The 22,319-nt window shown below is 41.3% G+C and overlaps 2 protein-coding genes across 3 annotated transcripts in view; one reads left to right on the top strand and one right to left on the bottom strand.

Annotated features, from left to right (window-relative positions):
- Exn (Ephexin) overlaps window positions 1–19,373 on the bottom strand; it is a 408,096-nt gene extending 388,723 nt beyond the window's left edge. Inside the window, exon 1 of the mRNA XM_073980802.1 lies at window positions 19,050–19,373. The gene's annotated coding sequence lies outside the window, so the exon portion shown is untranslated. The remainder of the gene's footprint in view (window positions 1–19,049) is intronic.
- Window positions 1–19,626, top strand: part of melt (ventricular zone expressed PH domain-containing protein melted) — a 60,590-nt gene extending 40,964 nt beyond the window's left edge. Inside the window, exons 4-11 of one of the 2 annotated variants that reach the window (XM_073980816.1) lie at window positions 5,411–6,123; window positions 6,190–6,542; window positions 6,604–7,307; window positions 7,378–7,624; window positions 14,887–15,038; window positions 15,107–15,235; window positions 18,737–19,018; window positions 19,096–19,626. In XM_073980816.1, coding sequence (XP_073836917.1) covers window positions 5,411–6,123; window positions 6,190–6,542; window positions 6,604–7,307; window positions 7,378–7,624; window positions 14,887–15,038; window positions 15,107–15,235; window positions 18,737–19,018; window positions 19,096–19,353 — 2,838 coding nt within the window. In that variant the 3' untranslated portion in view covers window positions 19,354–19,626. Of the gene's footprint in view, window positions 1–5,410; window positions 6,124–6,189; window positions 6,543–6,603; window positions 7,308–7,377; window positions 7,625–14,868; window positions 15,039–15,106; window positions 15,236–18,736; window positions 19,019–19,095 lie in introns of both variants that reach the window. The other variant, XM_073980814.1, reaches the window with a different exon arrangement.
- The last annotated feature ends 2,693 nt before the right edge of the window (window positions 19,627–22,319 follow it).

Genomic DNA, 22,319 nt, shown 5'->3' with positions numbered 1-22,319 from the left:
GCATCATGAGATGTGGCATTCGGCCCTCGGAAACGTCCAGAGGGGTAGCGACAGGTTGAGAAATTTAGTGAGATACTCCATTCCCGGCTCATACAGCTGTTTCAACATTACCATGGAAATTCCGTGAGGGCCCAAAGCTTTGGATGATTTAGCGTTCCTGATGGCATTCCCTACATCATCCATTGTAAAGTGTGGTGATTCATCCTCGGCAGGAAGAGATCTAATGCGACGTAACACTCTTCTCTTTGCCCTGTCACTCTCGGCACGACAAACTGTCGACGCAACCACTCCAGGTTGCAGAATTCTTGAATCTGGATACAGAGGAACCTGATAACTGAAATAAGAGGGGTATAGCGCTGGCTGAGCAGATTGATAGCTCTACGTTTTGCTCGGTCAATGAGGACGCCCCTTCCAGAATTAGAGGAGCGTGTCACAGTTCGCCAGACATAATCATCATGTCACCTGGTCTTACAAATAACGTCACCTGGTAACCCGTCATTTCCCATGGAACATATCATCTCCCCATAGTTGTCTCCATCAGCAGACCACCCGATTTCATCGCCTCTGAACGCCGCACATTCGTCAATCATGGGAAAGCTGAATGGCTGAGTTCACCAATCACCGCTTCAGAGAATTGCCAATCCTTCTGACGTTCGTGTAGCGGAAACGACATTCCGAGACATCATCAATGCTGCAGCCGCTCGCCATATACCTGCTGTTCGAATTCCCGAAGCAAAACCAAACGACACCAACCCCGACGACACCAGAGTCAGGGAGCTGACACTGTAAGTTAACAGGCTGGTCGGCGAACATAAGCGAAACATGTGGTTAAATCATCTGAAGAGTTGCAACATTGGAGCCGGTATAAGTAAATTGTGGGCAACGCTTAAGTCACTCTCGAACCCCGGAAGGAGGGATGACAGGACCTCAGTCACGTTTGGCGACGTTACGTTGACTGACCCGAAGAGGTGTGCAAGTTACTTCAATCGACAGTTTGTCGAGCACCCCGAGAGTGACAGGGCGAAGAGAAGAGTGTAACGTCGCATTAGATCTCTTCCTGCCGAGGATGAACCACCACAGTTTACAATTAATGATGTTGCTAATGCCATCAGGAACGCTAAATCATGCAAAGCGTTGGGCCCTGACGGAATTTCCATGGGAGTGAGCCGGGAGTGGAGTATCTCACTAAAGTTCTCAACCTGTCGCTAGCCACCCTTATTGTTCCCGAAGTCTGGAAAATGGGCAGGGTGGTCCCGCTACTGAAGCCAGGCAAGGATGCCAGCAAAGGTGAATCGTACAGGCCGATTTCGCTTTTGTCACCTGTAGCGAAGACCCTTGAGGCCTTAGTCCTCCGCCAGCATTAGAAATAGCTATCAAGTTGCTGATCATCAGCATGGATTCCGTAAGCAGCACAGCACGACAATAGCGCTGAACGCCATCTCCACACATATCTGTCGAGGACTCAACCAGGATCGGCCGTGTGATAGAACAGTGATGGTGGCGCTTGATTTATCAAAAGCCTTTGATACTGTCAAGCACTCCACGCTGTTCGAGAATATCGAGCAGACAACTCTCCGGCCAAGTCTGAAACGTTGGATAATCAACTATAGACGTAGGAACAAGAAATCCAAGCCCCGTAGAGTGAAACAGGGAGTTCCCCAAGGAGGGGTGATATCTCCGGAACTGTTTAACCTCTACCTTTCCTGTATTCCGCCCCCTCCAGAAGACATTGAGATCGTAACGTATGCAGATGAATGTACGATCCCGGAGTCAGGTACCTACCCTTATGACATCTGTGAGAGACTGAACTCCTATTTATCCGATCTTACCACATTTTTCCACGCGAGGAATATGCAGATATACGCCACTAAATCACTCTGTTCACCACATGGACGGCGCAGTATAGAAGAGAGTTGAATATCAGGGTCGATGGTAGCAGAATTCCGACCACAAACTGCCCCAAAATTCTAGGGGTCACATTCGACACTACTTTTTCTTCGTCCTCGCATGCCACAGCTATGTGCGATAAACTGAAATGTAGGAACAAGGTCCTCAAGTTCCTAGCCGGCAGCACTTGGGGTGCAGATAAGGAAACCTTGTTAACCACGTATAAAGCGATAGGTAGTGGTAAGCTATGCGGCGCCAGTTTGGTCCCCGAATTTATGTGACACGCAGTGGGATAAAATTCAAATTTGTCAAAACGCCGCCCTGAGAACAGCAACAGGGTGCCTCCTCAAATCTACAGTGGACCATCTACATGAGGAGGCAAAGATTCTTCCAGTACGACAACATAATGAGATGCTATCGTTGCAGTACTTGCTCGGGTGTTACCGTGAGAGCCATCCCAATCACCATCTGCTGGCCACCGATACACCCAGGCATATCAAGAAGGATATTCATGCTCTAGAGACGAAGGTCCAACAATATAGGAGAGAACCTCTAGATCAACATACTAAGCAACGATACTAAGCACCTATTCAACTGCCCGCCAAACCTACTCATATAACTCCAGTGTATCTGTGGTTACATCCCATCGAAATAGCCACATTCCTGGAACTGGAGATAGACCCAAAGCCAGATTGAACAGGAGAAAGAACATACAAACATAATAATAAAACACTGTTACAACAACAACAACTAGAAAAACTTTTGTTTATAGAAGACCTGTAGGAGGTCTTCTGTCAATAGAAGACCTTTAGAAAGTCCCCTTCTGCCTATAGTAGTCCTTTAGAAGCTCTTCTGGCTATAGACAACTTTTATCAGATCTTCCTTTGTATATAGAAGAACTTTAGAAAGCCTTTTGCATACCGGAGCAGATCTCCTTGTGCCTATAGAAGACCTTTAGAAGGTATCCTTCTGCCTATAGAAGACATTTAGAATGGCTCCTTCTGCCTACAGAAGATCTTTAGAAGGTCATCTGCCTATAGACACTTAAAGCTGGTCTCCTACTGCCTAAAGAAGACTATGAGAAAGACTGTTGTGTATAGAAGACTTTTAGAAGGTATCCTTCTACCTATAAAATACCTTATGAAGGTCTTCTGCCAATAGAAGACCTTTAAAAGGTCCCTTTCTGCCTATAGAAGACCTCTAGAAGGTCTTCTGGCTATAGGGAACTTTCAGTAGATCTTCTTCTGCTTAAAGAGGACCTTAAAAAGGCCGCATTCTGCCTGAGAAAGACCTTAGAAAGGTCTCATTTTAACTGCATATAGAAGGTCTAAAGGTATAGCAGGCCTCATTCTGTCTATAGAAGACTCTTAGCAGACCTTTTCTGACTATAAAGGACCTTCTTCTTCAAATTTTAGCAGACCTCCTCCTGCCTAAAGAAGACTATAAGAAATTATCATTCTGCCTAAAGAAGACCTTAATAAGGTCTCATTCTGACTACAGAAAACCTTTAGAAGGTCTAAAGATTTAACAGGTCTCCTTCTGCCAATAAAAGGCTTTTAGCAGACCTTTTTCTGCCTATTAAGGATCTGTAGAAGGTCATCTTTTGCCTATAAAATACCTTTAGAAGGTCTTCTGCCAATAGAAGATCTTCAGAAGGTCCCTTATGCCTATGAAGACCGTTAGACGGTCTTCTGGCTATAGATAAATTTTAGCAGACCTCGTTCTGCCTAAAGAAGTCCTTAAGAAGGTCTCATTCTGCCTATGGAAGACCGTTAGAAGCTCTAAAGGAGTAGCAAGCCTCCTTCAGTCTATAAAAGGCCTTTAGGAGACCCTTAGAAGTTATCCTTCTGCCTAAAGAAGACCTTAAGAAATTATCATTCCGCCTAAAGAAGACCTTAAGAAGGTCTCATTCTGCCTACAAAAGACCTTTAGAAGGTCTAAAGGCGTAGCAGGACTCCTTCTACCTATAGAAGGCTTTTAGCAGACTTTTTTCTACCTATAAAGGACCTTTAGAAAGTCCCCTTCTGCCTATAAAGTACCTTAGAAGGTCTTCTGTCAATAGAAGACCTTCAGAAGGTCAGTTCTGGCTATGAAGACCTTTAGAAGGTTAGACAAATTTTAGCAGACCTCCTTCTGCCTAGAGAAGACCTTAAGATCACATTCTGCCTAGAAGGTCCAAAGGAGTAGCAGACCTCCTTCTGCCTATAAAAGACCTTTAGAAGGTCCCCTTCTTTTTATTGAAGATATTTAGAAGGTCTTATGGCTAAAGATGACTTTTAGAAAATCTCCTTCTGCATTTAGAAGACCTTGATAAGATCTCCTTACGCCTATAGAAGACCTTTATAAGATCTAATTTTGCCTATAAAGGACCATATGAAGACCTTTTGCCTATGGAAACTTTTAGCAGGTCTCGTTCTGCCTAAAGAGGATCTTTAGAAGATCTTCTTCTGCCTAAAGAAATCCTCAGAAGGTCTTCTTCTGTCCATAGAAGGTTTTCTGGATACTCAAAGTCTTTAGAAGGTCTTCTTCCGTCTATAAAATACCTTTAGAAGATCTTCTGCCTAAGACTTTGAGCAGGTCACCTTCTGCCTATAGAAGTTTTTTAGAAGGTTACGTTCAGCCTATAGAAGACCTTAAGAAGATTTTCTTCTGTCTATAGAAGGAAGACCTTCAGAAGGACTTTTTCTGCATATAGACGGCTTTTAGCAGGTCTCCTCCTGTCTATAGGAAACTTCTGTCTATAAATGACCTTTAGAAGGGGTTCTTCTGTCCATAAAATACCTTCAGAAGGTCTTCTTCTATCTGCACAATAGAAGAACACGTTCAGAAGGTTTTCTGGCTAGAACCTTTAGACGATTTTCTTTCCATAAAAGGCCCTTAGATTGTCTTCTGTCTATAGAAGATCATTAAAAAGGCTTCAACCCATAGAATACCTGCCCATAGAAAACTTCTTTAGAAAATATTCTACTTATAGAAGGCCTTTAGAAGACCACAAAACAACTTTCGAAGGTATTGTGCCCATAGAAGACCTTTAGATGCTATTATGCCCATAGAAGACCTTTATAAGGACTTTCGTTCATACATAGAAGACCTTCAGAAGGTCTTCTATGTCCGTCTGTTGCCTACAGAAGACCTTTCGAAGGTCTTCTGCCAAGAAAAGACCTCAAGATTTTATTCTTCATACAGCAGACTTTTTGCGGGTCTAATGTCTGCAGAAGTCCTTTGCAATATTTTAGCCCACAGAACACAGAGGGTCTTCTTTCTATAGCAGACATTTGGAAGTCCTTCTCCCTTAGAGGGCTTCAGTCCATAGACGTCCTTTAGCAGGTTTTCTGCCTTTACAAGGTCTTCTGTCCCCGAGGACCTCTCGAAGTTCTTTTGTCCACAGAAGACCTTTAGAAGGTCTTCTGCGGATAGGAGCCCTTAAGAAGGTATTCATCTATAGATGGTCTTCAGCCTATAAAATACCTTATTTCCCTCTTTTTACAGTTAATAAAATTAAGCTTCTCTTTATATCTTCCAGAATTATGACAAACGTGAGGTTATGAAATTAGCCCTCCCGGTCGCCGTGCAATTCCTGCCCAAAGGTAATCGTGAACTATCCCGCAACTTGGCAAGCTATCTCTCGCTGGCGGCCATTGATTATGCCTACTTGCTAAGTCCCCACGTGGATTCCATTATGAATTCCATATTAGCCGGTAACTATGGCCTACTGAGGGTACTGTCGCAAATCTATGAAGTTTCTCCCGATACTGTGTCACCACATGCCCCACAGTTGGTGGCCCTCTTACCTGAATGTGATTCTCAAGAAAGACTGGCCGTCTTTCAGTTGTATTTGTTAATAGCCCAAAGGACTCCCTTAGTTTTAGAATCCTGCATCTCACCGCTGTGTGAATTTCTCTACGACAGTGAAACGGCCAGCACAACAATGCAAATTCTCCTGAAATTGGCTGAACAGCGGCCACTGCTGGTGGCGGAACATTTCGATAAGATACGTTTAGCCACCAAGACCAATCCGAATACAATGTCATTGGGTGCCCAGGTATTGGCCACGGCGGGAAGGACGAATAAAGAGAATGCCCAATATGCTTTGGATTTTGTGCTGGAACAATTGCCACATGCTGATCGTACATCGCAAGCAGTATTATTACAGGAGGCCACAAAGTTGTGTTCATCGTTTCCGATTTTGTTCACCGATAAGGTATTGGCATGTGTTAGGCAGAAGAATGCCCTGAGGTGAGTGGGATGAAATGAGGGGATTTTTAATTCAAGATCTAAATGAGTTTTCTTTTTTCGTTGCAGCCAACAAAAATTATCATCCTCCGAAACAAGTGTAGATGTGGGCAACAAAACTTCGGGAGGTGTGACAATTGTCAATTTGAATAGTGGCCATGAACAGCCGGGTATACAACAGCCGCTGGTTGGCAAGACATCGGGAATAATGATAAATACTTCAGTGTCTAACTCGGTGGCCCAACATTCCACCATCATAAGTGCAGATCCTGTTACCAGCACCACCACTGTTACGGTGCCATCTGGTCATAACACACATGCCACCACTGGGCGCATGCATAAGAGTAAACAAAGCCGCAGTAGCCCTAGTAGTCCCAAGGATCCGTATAGGCGAACCATTACAACGGGCAATATCAAAATACGTGAGTAATAGTCCGACTTATAGAAAATTCTGTAATAACCCCAATCGAACTTTAATTGCAGCATCTAACTCCACAAATCCTGCACCAGTTCTATCTCAACCTCCCAGTACCGCCACCACCACCACAACAACTGTACCACCTACGCCACCCCACACAGGTTATACACGACGTGTAAAACTAGGCGACTCTCGTAGTACGGGACGTCTACATCCCTCGGGTAACACACATCGCAGCATGACACGCCTCAATGTGGCAGGCGGCTCTGTTGGTGGTCTCCACAAGAGTATGACACGACTCAGTTCATCGCAACACATCAATCAAAATGGTGGTTCCGCCTCAGGATCGGGTTCGAATACAGCAAATAATTCAACATCCAGCAGCAATGTGGTGGTACAGACCGGTGTAATACCCAAAACCCCCACATCTCCAAATAGCCCGGGATATGTTACTCCCGTGCCGCCTTTAAGTAACAATGTCATAATTACCGGTCACAATAAATGGGGTATACCCTCGACGCAAGTGACCTCCGGCGGTGTTACGGTAACCACCTCACCCACCAAAATGCGGCCGCAATCTCAAGGACCCACTACACTGCTGAACACCAGTGCAGCCCTAATGAAATATAGTACAGACGCTCTTAACCAATCCATAGGATCAATAACATCGCCCATTAACCCGGTGTCGGTGCATCATGCCTCACCGGCCTTGCCACATCAAAATAATGGCAATCAAAAATCTGTGATGAAATTACCAGTGAATGGAAGTGTAAGGAGAAGAATGGGGATTTTATTGTTATCCTGTATTTGCTGAGTTTGATTTTTTTTTATTTTTCTAGAGTGACCATGAGGTCATAGTTTCCGGTCCTACAACCAATGTAACACCACGACGCAATGACAACACCAGCCGCACTTTGTTAAATGCCAATAACAGCATTTTGGACCAGCGCATGAGTACCTTTGAACCCTATCAAATAATGCGTGATCCTGTCCAGCAATTCTGTGAAAAACATTTCTCCTCGATTAGCTCCTACATGGATGAGGTGTCACAGATGTTGCCGCCGCCAACACGTTGCAGCATAGAAGGTAGGTTTGAATGTAATTTGTAGAAAAGTAAAAAAAAGAAATACTGATGAGAGGTGTTCCAAAGAAGGTTCTGAATTTTCAGGAAATATGTTCTCTACAAGTGGTGTCATAGGACACGCCGTTCGGACTCGGCGATACACTGTAGGTCCCATATCATTAAGCTAACATGAATCGGGGTGCACTCATTGATATAAGAGTAGCCTCCCTCGCCCCGCCTGGGAGGTTTGTGGAACAATATTCCAAGACCGGACACATTTTACGTCGAATATCTTCTACTGGCATTGGATAGGTTAGGTAAGGTTTAGGATGCGTAGTTGCCGTGCTGGCAGCCACTCCACTCGGAGACCTTGAGGTCCATTGTGATTATCCAGACTATTGAAGTGTTCCGGTTATGGATTCGGCGATGGTATGAAAGAGATGTAAGATGTGATGTCGGTTATGGTTGAGGTGATTGTAGGTGGTGTGTGATAAAAGTATGATGTGATACTTATTGTGGATGAGACTATATGGTGTTGTGTGACTGCAGAAGATGCTGATGTGTAATGTTGTGGCTATATGGTGATGTCTGCATACAGATGATGATGGTGTGTAAGAGACGTATGATGATGATAATAGATAAGACTATATGGTGCTGTGTGACTGCAGATGATGATGTATGGTTGTTGATGATGATGAAGTGTGCCATGTGGGAGGAGATGGTGGATTAAGTTGGAAAGGTGGGAAGGTGGGAAGGAAGGAAAGTCATAAGACAAGAGAGAGGAATAAGTAACTGTAGAGGAGAAATCAGATTGTTTTAAGAAGAAAGATTTATTAAGAAGTCTGTACTGAGCCGCCCCAGAGCCACTTAAGGCTCTTGCAGTAAACTACCAGGACTGTAGGGTCAATAGAGGAGAAGTAAGAGAGAGATTCAATCACATGTACAGAAAATAGTCTAGGTCTTTTGACCATCAGTCTAGGATATATACATAGAAGGTGCTCGATTGTCTCCGTTTCCTCCTCATCCTCACATAACCTACAGTACTCAACGTTATTGTCATCCCACTTGCATGTCATAGATCTTATTCCGCAGTGGCCGGACCCCTACAGCGATTCTGATTTCTGGCTTACAGTTCTACGCCCTGAGATTGCCGAATTGCTAATTCATCAACTATCTCGTTTCCCTTAACATTGCAATGTCCTGGAACCCAGCAAAACTTAACAACTATGTTACATATTTTTAAGATAGACCTACAACTTTGAACAGTTCTAGATTTAATAGTGTATAACCTTAACGCTTTTAGCCTGACTGTCCACGTAAACAGTGACTATCTTATCTACAAGGTCCGTCATTCCCACTAGTAGCTCCAGGGCTTTCCAAATCGCAAAAACTTCGGCCTGAAAAACACTACAATTGTCATTAAGCTTATACGAGTTCGTGATATTTAGTTCTTCACGAAACACAGCAGATCCCGTGCCTTCTTCCATCTTCGACCCATCGGTGAATATTGATAAGCTATCGGGAAGTGGTCTGCTTTGTTCCCATTCACTCCGGTCGGGGATACTGGCATTGGATGGGCAGAAAAATCTTCTTAAGATCTCCAATAGACATCAGACATTCCAAAGGTATTCTATAGGCAGATGGCTTCTACAAGACGTCTATAGGCACAAGACCTTCCACAAGTCTTATATTTTACAACCGAATACCATACCTTCTAAACGTTTTCTATAGGAAGAAGGCCTTCTAAACGCCTTTTATATGTCTTTTTAAAACAAATAACTGTCTAAAGGTATTCTATAGTTAGAATGCTTTTCGAGGTCTTCTATTGTTGGAATACCTTTTAAAGGTCTTGTATGAGTAGATCTTGTATTAAGGATCTTGTATTAGACCTCTAACTATAGTGGTTGGAGCTTTTTTAGACGTATTTTAAAGTTGGAAGGCTTTCTAGAGTTATTTTATGGGTAGAAGGTCTTCTATAAGTGTTTAGATATTTAGAAGGCCTTATTGAGGTATTATATAATTATAGGGTGTTTTGGAGGTCTTTATTAAAAACTGGAAAGCCTTCTAGAGATCTTCTTTTGGTAGAATATCTTTGAGAGGTCTTCTAAAGGTCTTCTATGGGCTTTTATAAGATCTTTTAGAGGTATTTTAAAGTTGGAAGGTCGTATACAGGTCTTTTCTTGGTAGGAGCCCTATAAGAAGGGTTTCTATGGGTAGAAAGTCTTTCAGAGATCTTCTATGGGCAGAAAGCATTATTGAGGACATCTATAGTTGGAGGTCTTTTAAAGTTAGAAGGCCTTATAGAGGTCTTCTATGGGAAAATGTCTTTTGGAGGCTTTCTGTACATGGAAGACCTTTTAGATTTATTTTATGGGTAGAAGGCCTATTAGAGGGGTAGAAAGACTTTAAGTGGTATTCTATAGTTTGAAGACATTTTAGAGGACTTCTATGGGTAGAAAGGTAGATGTATTGTATAGTTGGAAGGGTTTTTAGAGGAATTTTAAAGTCGGAAGACATTCAGGAGGTCTTCTATGGGCGGAAGGTCTTCTAGAGGTCTTCTATTGTGGGAAGAGTTTTTAGAAGTGTTTTGAGGGTAAACCTCATTTTGTGGGTAGACCTTTAGAAGGATGGAAATCTTTAAGAGTTCGTTTATATGTAGTTAGAAGACGGAAGATGGAATGTGTTTTAGATGTATTTTAAAGTTGGAATACTTTCAAGAGGTCTTCTATGGGTAGAAAGTCTTTTAGATGTCTTTTATGGTTAGAAATCCTTTTAAAGGGCTTCTATAGCTGGAAAGTCTTTTAGAGGGCTTCTATGGTTAGAAGACATTTTAGGTTTTCTACGGGTAGAATGTCTTTGAGAGGTATTCTATAGTTGGAAGGTATTTTAAAGTTGAAATGCCTTCTAGAGGTCTTCTATGGATAGAAGGTCTTTTCGGTGTCATCTATAGTGGGCTGCACGAAAACCACCTAGCCTAGGCAACACAGCGTGTTGCCAAGCGCAATTTGAATTTTTTGGAAAGTTTGATAGTTTTTGGCATAGACTCACTCAGGACAGTTTGTCGTACGATCCTGTTATGTGTTGTTAACAGTGACTTGAAAAAATCACTCTAAAAAATGGAATTTACTTGTGAACATTTTCGTCCATGAATTTTTCACAGCTTTCGACGTGGATAATTACCGCAAGAGTGTATCGATCAAATTAAATCTTTGTATGTCGATAAAGGACCATCCTATTGGACTATGAAAACCTGCTTTAATAAATTCAACCGTGGTCGGCACTCGCCAAAAAACAAAGGTCGTGAGGGTCGGCAAAAATCGGTCGTTGTGCCAGAAAAAAAATATGCCGTGCATGAACGAAGAATGCGAGATCGCCATGTTAAATACCGTGAGATAGAGGCATCCTTGGGCAGTTCTTCCACCAACTAGCATTTGATATTGCATAAACACATGGCCTCAAAAATGGATTTTTCTCGTTAGATCCAGCAAAATTGGACAATCGCTCAAAGAAAGGCTCCTGTAATTTGGTTCAAAGAAATTGAGCATAAAATCGATCGCGGTGCTTCAAATGACGTTTATAAGATGATCACAGACGACGAATCAAATAAACAACAAAGCAGGAATCGGCCGTTTGGGTCTTCAAAAACGAGCCAAGTCAAACGAAATTTGTTCATGTAAGAAGCACTTCGAAGCAAAAGGTTGCCTGTTTCTTCAGAAAAACTGACCATGTGGCGACTATACGGCTTGAGAAATATAGGACAGTTAATTCTGAGTGGTAAACTATAATTTGTTCACCTGAAGTCTCCTTAGGAATTCGAAAAACGAACAAGAGAAGACAAATCATTCTGCACCATGACAATGTGGGCTCTCGCACATCGATTCAAACCAGCGCCTGTTTGACCGGACAAAACGTGGAATTGATAGGTCATGCGCCGTACAGCCTTGAACATTTGATTCCAGAATATCAAGAAAAAAGACGTGGTCAACGATTTTCGTAGTAGGGATAGGTAAGTCGACTTTCGGTTAATCGATTAATCGACTTTTTACAGTCAAAAATCTAAAAATCGTAGTCGACTTTCGGTTAATCGATTAATCGACTTTTTACAGTCAAAAATCTAAAAATCGTAGTCGACTTTTGTCTGGAGGGAAAATCGCATAATCGATTATTTTGTGATCGGTTTTCGTATTTGCCCATATATTGCTGACTTGGCGGTTTTACACTTTTGGCGGTTTTACAGTTTGAAAAGAAAACTCGAAAATCGACGAATAGTCGATTATAATCGATTTTCTGCGGTTTTGAAAAAGTCGAAAGTCGACTTTTAAGACAACTGAAATAATCGCAAGACCGAAAAAATCGCAGTTTTGGTTTTAGACCAAAATCGAAAAGTCAAAAAATCGATTATTTCTTTTCATTATCTATCCCTATTTCGTAGCCAGAAGTTGCTGTAAAAGCTTTCAAAAATCATGTCTCAATCGGGGTGGAAAAAGTGATTCAGCAATTGGTTTGAGCGCATGCTGGAGACTACTTAAGGAAACAATGAAACTACTATATTTTTTTCATTGTTAGGCCAGATAGTTATCGTTCAGCCCTCGTATACTTGGATGCTCTTTTCGATGTCTTTTAAAGTTGAAAGGCTTTCTAGAGGTATTTTATGGGTAGAAGGTCTTTTAGTTGTCTTCGATGGGTGGAAGATCTTTTAGAGGTTTTCTATTGTAGAATGCCTTTTTGAGGTATTCTATGGGAGGTATAACTGGAGGATCCTGAGGAGGTATTCTATGGGTAGAAGGCAGAGCTCATCTGTAGTTAAAAGGCCTTTTAGATGTATTTTAGGATGCGTTTTTTAAAGTTACACGGCATTGCAGAATTCGTCTATATAGGTTTTATAGGTAAGACTAGCCTTTCTGAAGCGAAAAAAATTATCTCATTTACATAATCGATACATCCCTGCCCGTCTTTGTGGCTAGTGCGCACCATATAAACCTTAAACTGATAAACCGGTTTGATGCAAACTTTGCAGCACGTAGTAAGTTCTCCAAACTTTGATCAATTCGAACACGGTTGATCTACTCCTTCGGTTACCGTCGGGCCCTCCCAAGGCGGCGAAGAACCCGACACCGTATTGACGCGGAACCTCATTACATCAGTGTTCCGGCCAAGGCCAACAACTTCCAGTGTAGCTTCGCGGAATGTCTGTTCCGGATTCTTTTGGTCCGTGCCGGATTCAATTAGGATGTGCTCGGTTTGTCTCATCCGCATCCACAAGAGTCAAACTTCGGTGGGATGCAATGGATGTCGGGAGTGGGTGCATCTCAGGGGTTGCTCAGGACTCGCCCCTATTGAGGGCTTACAACAGGAACTACGTAGCTGCCTGAACACAGCCCCCAATAAGTCATCATAATAAAAATATAAGACTTCACCGCAGTTCCCATAACAGAAACCGCATACGCAGCACTCAACACCAGTCGTGTTCCAATCCCAGGAATGCATCACTTTTGGAAAACCGAGGAAAAATAGTGGACTTTATGAGTCGTAAGAATATCAAGGTCGCGGCGGTGCAGGAAAACAAGCCCAACAACAACTGCAGCTTACATCGTTGTGATGGTTACAACGTACTGAGGAAAGATCGCACCAGATGTGAAGGTGGGTCATTAGCTTTCCTTTTGCACCAGTCTGTTCAATACAGACCTACTTTGTATTAGCCTGGCTCTAATCACCCGTACATGGAATATATGTGGGTAGAAGTCAGGTGTGGTACTGCCGAGGTAGAGTTTTTAGCGTATACATCCCACCGATGAATGGCTGTACTTCATGTTATAGGCCCAACATTAGCCGACTTTTGGAAAGTTATAACCGTTTGGTCTTGGGGAACTTTAATGTTCATTATAAGTTGTGGAATTCGGTCCTCATAAACGATGAGAATTAGCAGAAAATATCACAGTTCGCCAGATATAACTATCGTATCACCAGGTCTCCCAAATGACGTCATTTGCCAAACAGGTCGTTTCTCTTGGGTTAGACAATCTCCCCATAATTGTCTCCATCGCCGACTTCATCACCTCTGAACACCACATTTTCAACAATCATGGGAAAACTAAATTGCCTAGTTTCAGAGAGCTCCCCAATCACCGCTTCGAGTAGCTGAAAGTCTGAACCTAGACATCATCACAGTTGTAGCCGCTCGCTATATACACCTGCTGGTCGAATACCCGAGTTGAGTCAACCATAGCGACCCCAAAGTTAGGATGCTGGTACTGGAAGTTAACATGCTGGTCGGTAAGCACAAGCGGAACAAGTGGCTAGAGCATCTGAGTCGGAATAAGTAAATTGTGGGCAACGGTTAAGTCACTCTCGAACCCCGGAACGAAAGAAGATAGGACGGATCACAATCACGTTTAGCGGCATTGCGCTAACTGATCAAAAAATTGCGCAAGTTAATTTAATCAACAATTTGTCAAGCACCCCGAAAATGACAGTGCAAAGGGGAGAGTACTACGTCCAATTAGATCACTTCCTGCCGAGGAGGAACCACCACAATTTACAATGGATGATGTTGCAAATGCCATTAGGAACGTTAAACCATAGTCGGGAAAATATATAGGGTAATCTTCCTATTGAAGTAAAGCAAGGATGCCAGCAAATTTGTATCGCCCGTACCAAAACCTCTTGAGGTTCCAAGGAAGTCTACATCGGACAACAACTTCGGGTACCACCATATCAAAAGTTCAAAATTCAAAGTTCGCTTATGTGCAGTTAATGGGCTGATCAAGGGTCGTTTTGACATTTTTAGCGAAGGTGCTCCTCGTGGTTCGTTTTGTTAGGTTTCTATGTTTTCGGCTTTTCTAGAAGAGAAATACAATATCCTTTAAAAGTGCCTTATTTGGAACACTTCTCTTTAAAGTAGTTTAATAATTGTTGCATGTCTTAATATATGTTTGTAATTTTTATCCATGTTTGTTTTTCTGTTTTTTTTTTTTTTTTTCTTCCTCCCCCTTTTTCTCACTCACACACATACACCACTAAACTAAAATTTGAATGCTCCATATGAAATCAATAACAATTAAAAAAACTTTTTAAAATTCTTTCTTTCATATTAACCACCACCAACATCCTGTTGTAATGTGAATGCTACTGTCTTGAACGTAATTTATGCACCCCTACTTTGTTTGTTGTTGTTTTTAACTTGCTTGCTCTATGTCTTCCTGTCTATCCCCATCCTTCAACTTCCAAATGATTTCACAAAACACACCAAAAAATTACACAAAACAAGTTTCCAATGAATTTGCAGAGAGGCGTTCGAAAAAAGTGGCAAAATTACATTTTGCCTGTCAAATCCGCGGACCCCACTGTCTCTATTCAAAGACATGCTTTACCATGAGAACCCGCAATCCTAAAACTTGGATACATTTAATGTTTCTCGATTTTCAAGTGCGGCACTATGTAAGTATTTGCTGAGCGGGAATTGAGGTTATGTTAGAGAAAGAGTAACAATTTTTTTTATTTTCTAGGTTAAGGAGAAAAGTGTATTGAGTACCCGTGAACCGGGTATTAGCAATTTGAAAAATATTTGGCAAATACTCAAATGTGAAAATCGCAGTTTTACCGAATTGGTTACCAGTCAGTTTCCAAGCATAAAAGTAAGTAGTATTCCGTCAAGAGCACAAAGCCCTAAAGCTTATCCAATCTATAGAAAAGTTTTGATTCCACAATCTAGACAATAGTATTAGCTCTTCTAGCTATAGAAGAGCTTTGGCTTTCCTATCTATAGAAGAGCTTTTACTCTTCTATCTGTAGAAGAGTTGCCCTTTCTATCTATAGAAGAGTTGACTACTCTATCCATAAAAGAGTTGTTTTTTTATCCATATATGAGTAGTCTCTTTTATCCATATAAGAGTTAACTATTCTTCTACAGAAGCGCTACCTCTTCAATCCGTAAAAAAGCTGTCTCTTCTTTTATTCATAGAAGATTTGGCTCTTCCATCCATAGAAGAGTTGCCTCTTCCATCCATAGAAGAGTTGCCTCTTCCATCCATAGAAGAGTTGCCTCTTCTATCCATAGATGAGTTGCCTCTTCTATCCATGGAAGAGTTGCCTCTTCTGTCCATAGAAGAGTTGCCTCTTCTATCCAAAGAAGAGTTGCCTCTTCAATTCATAGAAGAATCGCCTTTCTATCCATTGAAGAGTTAAAACTTCTATACATAGAAGAGTTGTCTCTTCTATCCAAAGAATAGTTTCCTCTTCCATCCATAGAAGAGTTGCCCCTTCTATCAATAGAAGAGTAGCCTCTTCTATCCATAGAAGAGTTGCCTCTTCCATGCATAAAAGAATTGCCTCTTCTATCCATAGAAGAGTTGCTTCTTCTATCCATATAAGAGTTGCCTCTTCTACCCAAAGAAGAGTTGCCTCTTCTATCCATAGAAGAGTTGCTTCTTCTATCAATAAAAGAGTTCCCTCTTCTATCCATCGAAGAGTTGCCTCTTCTATCCATAGAAGAGTTGCCTCTTCTATCCATAAAAGATTTGCCTCTTCTATCCATATAAGAGTTACCTCTTCTATCCATAGAAGTGTTGCCTCTTCTATCCATAGAAGAGTTGCTTCTTCTATCCAAGAAGAGTTGCCTCTTCTATCCATAGAAGAGTTGCCTCCTCTATCCCTAGAAGAGTTGCCTCTTCAACCCATAGAACAGTTGCCTCTTCTATCCATAGAAGTGTTGCTTCTTCTATCCATAAAAGAGTTGCCTCTTCTATCCAAAGAAGAGTTGCCTCTTCTATCCATAAAAGAGTTGCCTCTTCTATCCATAAAAGAGTTACTTCTTCTATGCAAAGAAGAGTTGCCTCTTCTATCCATAGAAGAGTTACCTCTTCTATCCATAGAAGAGTTACCTCTTCTATCCAAAGAAGAGTTTCCTCTTCTATCCATAGAAGAGTTGCCTCTTCTATCCATAGAAGAGTTGCCTCTTCTACCCAAAGAAGAGTTGCCTCTTCTATCCACAGAAAAGTTGCCTCTTCTATCCATAGAAGAGTTGCCTCTTCTATCCATAGAAGAGTTGCCTCTTCTACCCAAAGAAGAGTTGCCTCTTCTATCCATAGAAGAGTTGCCTCTTCTATCCAAAGAAGAGTTGCCTCTTCTATCCATAGAAGAGTTGAATCTTCTATCCGTAGAAGAGTTGCCTCTCCTATCCAGAGAAGAGTTGCTTCTTTTATTCATAGAAGATTTGCCTCTTTTATCCATAGAAGAGTTGTCTCTTCTATCCATAGAAGAGTTGTCTCTTCTATCCATAGAAGAGTTACCTCTTCTATCCACAGAAGAGTTGCCTCTTCTATCCATAGAAGAGTTGCCTCTTCTATCCGTAGAAGAGTTGCCTCTTCTATCCATAAAAGAGTTGCCTCTTCTATCCATAGAAGAGTTACCTCTTCTATCCAAAGAAGAGTTGCCTCTTCCATCCATAGAAGAGTTGCCTCTTCTATCCATAAAAGAGTTGCCTCTTCTATCCATAGAAGAGTTACCTCTTCTATCCAAAGAAGAGTTGCCTCTTCCATCCATAGAAGAGTTGCCTCTTCTATCCATAAAAGAGTTGCCTCTTCTATCCATAGAAGAGTTACCTCTTCTATCCAAAGAAGAGTTGCCTCTTCCATCCATAGAAGAGTTGCCTCTTCTATCCATAGAAGTGTTGCTTCTTCTATCCATAGAAGAGTTGCCTCTTCTATTCATAGAAGAGTTGCCTCTTCTATCCATAGAAGAGTTGCCTCTTCTATCCATAGAAGAGTTGCCTCTTCTATCCATAGAAGTGTTGCTTCTTCTATCCATAGAAGAGTTGCCTCTTCTATTCATAGAAGAGTTGCCTCTTCTATCCACAGAAGAGTTGCCTCTTCTATCCATAGAAGAGTTGCCTCTTCTATCCGTAGAAGAGTTGCCTCTTCTATCCATAAAAGAGTTGCCTCTTCTATCCATAGAAGAGTTACCTCTTCTATCCAAAGAAGAGTTGCCTCTTCCATCCATAGAAGAGTTGCCTCTTCTATCCATAAAAGAGTTGCCTCTTCTATCCATAGAAGAGTTACCTCTTCTATCCAAAGAAGAGTTGCCTCTTCCATCCATAGAAGAGTTGCCTCTTCTATCCATAAAAGAGTTGCCTCTTCTATCCATAGAAGAGTTACCTCTTCTATCCAAAGAAGAGTTGCCTCTTCCATCCATAGAAGAGTTGCCTCTTCTATCCATAGAAGTGTTGCTTCTTCTATCCATAGAAGAGTTGCCTCTTCTATTCATAGAAGAGTTGCCTCTTCTATCCATAGAAGAGTTGCCTCTTCTATCCATAGAAGAGTAGTTTCTTCTATCCATAGAAGAGTTGCCTCTTCTATCCATAGAAGAGTTGCCTCTTCTATCCTTAGAAGAGTGCCTCTTTTATCCATAGAAGAGTTGCCTCTTCTATCCATAGAAGATTTGCTTCTTCTATCCATAGAAGAGTTGCCTCTTCTATCCATAAAAGAGTTGCCTCTTCTATCCATAGAAGAGTTGCCTCTTCTATCCATAAAAGAGTTGCCTCTTCTATCTATAGACGAGTTGCCTCTTCCATCCATAGAAGAGTTGCCTCTTCTATCCATAAAAGAGTTGTCTCTTCTATCCATAGAAGAGTTGCCTCTTCTATCCACATAAGAGTTGCCTCTTCTATCCATAAAAGAGTTGCCTCTTCTATCCATAGAAGAGTAGTTTCTTCTATCCATTGAAGAGTTGCCTTTTCTATCCATAGAAGAGTTTTCTCTTCTATCCATAGAAGAGTTGCCTCTTCTATCCAAAGAAGAGTTGCCTCTTCTATCCATAAAAGAGTTACCTCTTCTATGCAAAGAAGAGTTGCCACTTCTATCCATAGAAGAGTTACCTCTTCTATACATAGAAGAGTTACCTCTTCTATCCATAGAAGAGTTGCCTCTTCTATCCATAGAAGAGTTGCCTCTTCTATCCATAGAAGAGTTGCCTCTTCTATCCAGAGAAGATTTGCCTCTTCTATCCATAGAAGAGTTGTCTCTTCTATCCATAAAAGAGTTGCCTCTTCTATCCATAGAAGTGTTGCCTCCTCCATCTACAGAAGGAGTGCCTCTTCTCCTACAGAAGTTCTTTTTTTAATTTTTTATCCCCACTTTCAGGACCGTGAAATACTTGTCAATGAATTAAGACATTCTGGCTTCTTAGATGTCTTCGAAGTCTCCAAGACTGATAAATCTAATCCGAATTGTAATGAATTGGAATATCAATGGGGTTGTTTTCTTTGCAATCATCCGGACAAGGCAATGGGTTTCTTGAATGGTAGTAATCAGCCAATGATTGAGGGTCAATTGAAAGAGAAAAAAGGCAAATGGCGGCTATTTCGAAGATGGCGTACCAGATATTTTACATTATCGGGGGCACATTTGTCGTGTAAAGGATCGGTAAGTAAATAATTAATGAAGTTATACTTACCTTGAAATATGGAATTCAATTGCTGTTCCTTTTTGTTAACTTTCAGAGCGGTGGCGAAAGCATTGATGTCAACCAAATACGTTCGGTAAAGGTATCGCGTGGTGCCCGCAACATACCCAAGGCATTTGAAATTTTCACAGCCGATCAAACTTTAATACTCAAACCGAAGGATGGTAAAAATGCCGAAGAGTGGGTACAATGTCTGAGTATTGTGGTGGCCCATTCTCAGGCTCGTGATAATCCGCATACAAAAACCAATAGTTTACCGGCTCGTGGCATGAGTACCAGTAAACCATCATTTTGAGATTTTAATTCCCTCCTTCCTCCCCCAAGACACCAGCAGATTTTAAGTACTGAAATTAAAAAAAAGAAAAAAACACACACGCATATACAGATATATTTAAAATTGTAAATTAAGCTTATTCTCAATACTTTTTAAAAGTTATACGATATACATATTTTTAATTAAAGTTAGCTTTAAAAATCATTAAAATTGAATTTAAAATTAAGAGAAATATCTTTAGTTTATAAGTTATGTTTCGGCTTTAAAATCCTAAAATCCAATTCTACTACAAAAGACCTGATGAAATTATTTGATCCTATCATCATTACTTGTGTACTTAATCTTAGACTATTGTTATTTTTATTATTCTTACCTTCCATTGACTACAGACAATGCATATCAAACAATTATATATAATATATATATTTTTTTTTTAATTTTGCTGTATATTTATTATTTTTATTTTATATTATTATGTACTATTATTATGATTTCTGCTATAATAATTACAAGAAATTAAAAAAAGACATATTTTTATACAATACCTTGATTCGAGTTTTCTTGATTGCACGAATTAAATGAATACATACATATCGCACCTGTTCAACAAAAGGGAAGCATCTCAAAATTTCATACATTTCAGTAGAGACAAAAACCTGTTCATACATTACTAGTAACTCTGAGGACACGAAGAGTTAAATAGCCGTATTTTTTGACGAAAGAGTAGACAAAACAATCTGAGATTTTTACAGTGGATTGAGTTGATAATTATCTATCGTTTTTCATTAAAAAGTGAAAATTTCGAAATTTTGAGTTACTACCCTTTTGTTGACGTAGGGGATGAATGATACCAAGCAACGGTCTTGACAGGCTTTAACATGGCAAAGCCCAGGATTTATCTTGGTCCCTCTTTAATCTCAAGTGGACACTGACCTCCTGGGGAACTGCCTTTAACACCCGTTAAAGGTAGTGAGCTAACATGTGCCGCGCGTTCACCCATAAGAATGTTAAAAACTTGGGTTTGGGCGTCGGGTTAGTAACCCTCCCCTAGAAAAAACGTCCTACTATGAAAAAACGAAAGAAAAGATAAACAAACCCCTCTAAAGTTGACGAACCCCGCAAACGTTTTAAGGACCATGATCTGCGAATCTGCACCTGGAATGTTCGCACTCTTTATAGAGAAGGTGCAGTCTTCGCATTGGCAGACGTACTTGAAAAGTACAAGGCCGATATTACTGCCATACAGCAAATACGATGGATTGGAAAAGGTGTCACAACAACACCTAAAGGTGACGCACTGTATTATAGCTGCCATGACGTAAAGCATGAGTTTGGTTGCGGATTCGTAGTTAGTCGGAGACTAAAACATCTGGTATCCAGCTTCACCCCAGTGAATGAAAGACTTGCTGCAATTCGAATAAAAGCTAAATTCTTCAACATCAGCTTTATTAGCGCTCATGCTCCCACTGAAGAAAAGGACGAACAGACCAAAGATATATTTTACGAGCGCTTAGAAGAAACTTATGACCGTTGCCCTGCCCATGACATTAAAATCATTCTAGGCGATTTTAATGCAAAAATTGGAATGGATAATATCTTTGGCCCAACAGTCGGGAAATTCGACCTCCACAGTGAAACATCTGACAATGGTATGAGGCTGAAAGACTTTGCAGCTGCAAAAACATGGTAGTTAGCAGTACCAGATTTAATCATCTCGATATTCATAAGGGCACCTGGCTGTCTCCAGATCAGAAAACAAGTAATCAAATTGATCATGTTGTAATAGAAGGAAGACATTCATCCAGCGTGTTGGATGTGCGATCGTTCCGAGGCGCAAACATTGATTCTGACCACTACCTTGTTGCAGCAAAGGTACGTACCCGTCTAAACGTTGCAAATAAAGCACGAACAGACTCAACGCGGAAGTTGGACATCGATAGGCTGCAAACACAACAGATAGCCACAGCATATTCCACTCAACTAGCCCAATTGCTTATCGCGAGCACTCCTTGTCCCGATAACATAACAACACAATGGCAACATATTGCCCACTCCATGCAAACAGCCGCAAAATCCATACTTGGATTCCAGAGACCTCCACAAAGGAATTCATGGTATGACCAGGAGTGTCGTGCTGCTACCGAAGAGAAAAATGCGGCATATAGAGCTACTTTGCAATCAGTAGCAACGCGCAGCGCGCGAGAGATATCGGGAGAAAAGGAGAGAAGAGAAACGTCTTTTCCGCAAGAAAAAGAGGGAAATGGAAAAGCGGGAGTGTGAAAAAATCGAGATGTACAGGAAGGAGCCAGAATGAAGTCCGAAAATTCTACCAAAGAGTGAAACATCAAACAGATGGCTTTGGTACAGGCACATCCTCCTGTAGAGACCAGCAAGGTAATCTGGTAACAGATACAGATAGCGTGCTCAGGATATGGAAGGAACATTTCTCCAATCTGCTGGTATCCAATAGTAGCGAAGACGATGATACCACAGATCCAATCCCAGAAGATGGTATAGAATGTATACCGCCCGGCCAAGATGAGGCAAAAACAGCAATCAACCGGCTGAAGAATAATAAAGCAGCAGGAGCCGATGGCATACCAGCCGAGCTGTTCAAAACCGGAGGCGACACGCTGATAAGGTGTATTCATCAGCTAGTTAGCACCATCTGGCAGGAAGAACGAGTACCCGACGATTGGAACCTGAGTATCCTGTGCCCCGTCCACAAGAAGGGAGATAAGACTGTATGCTCAAACTATAGGGGCATAAGTCTACTCCCTATTGCCTATAAGATAGTGTCAGGGATATTGTGCGAACGACTAAAGCCAATGGTCAACGAAATAATTGGACCATACCAATGTGGCTTTAGACCTGGCAAGTCCACCATTGACCAGATATTTACCCTGCGGCAAATCCTAGAGAAGACCCAAGAGATGCAGATCGACATATTTCACCTTTTTGTCGATTATAAAGCAGCATTCGACAGT

The sequence above is a fragment of the Musca autumnalis genome, unplaced genomic scaffold (genome assembly GCF_047663935.1).
Source record: "Musca autumnalis isolate F117 unplaced genomic scaffold, ASM4766393v1 scaffold_4, whole genome shotgun sequence".
In the NCBI taxonomy this organism is placed as follows: Eukaryota; Metazoa; Arthropoda; class Insecta; order Diptera; family Muscidae; genus Musca; species Musca autumnalis.
The sequence above is the reverse complement of the archived record's forward strand: the minus strand, read 5'-3'. Positions and strand labels throughout refer to the sequence as shown.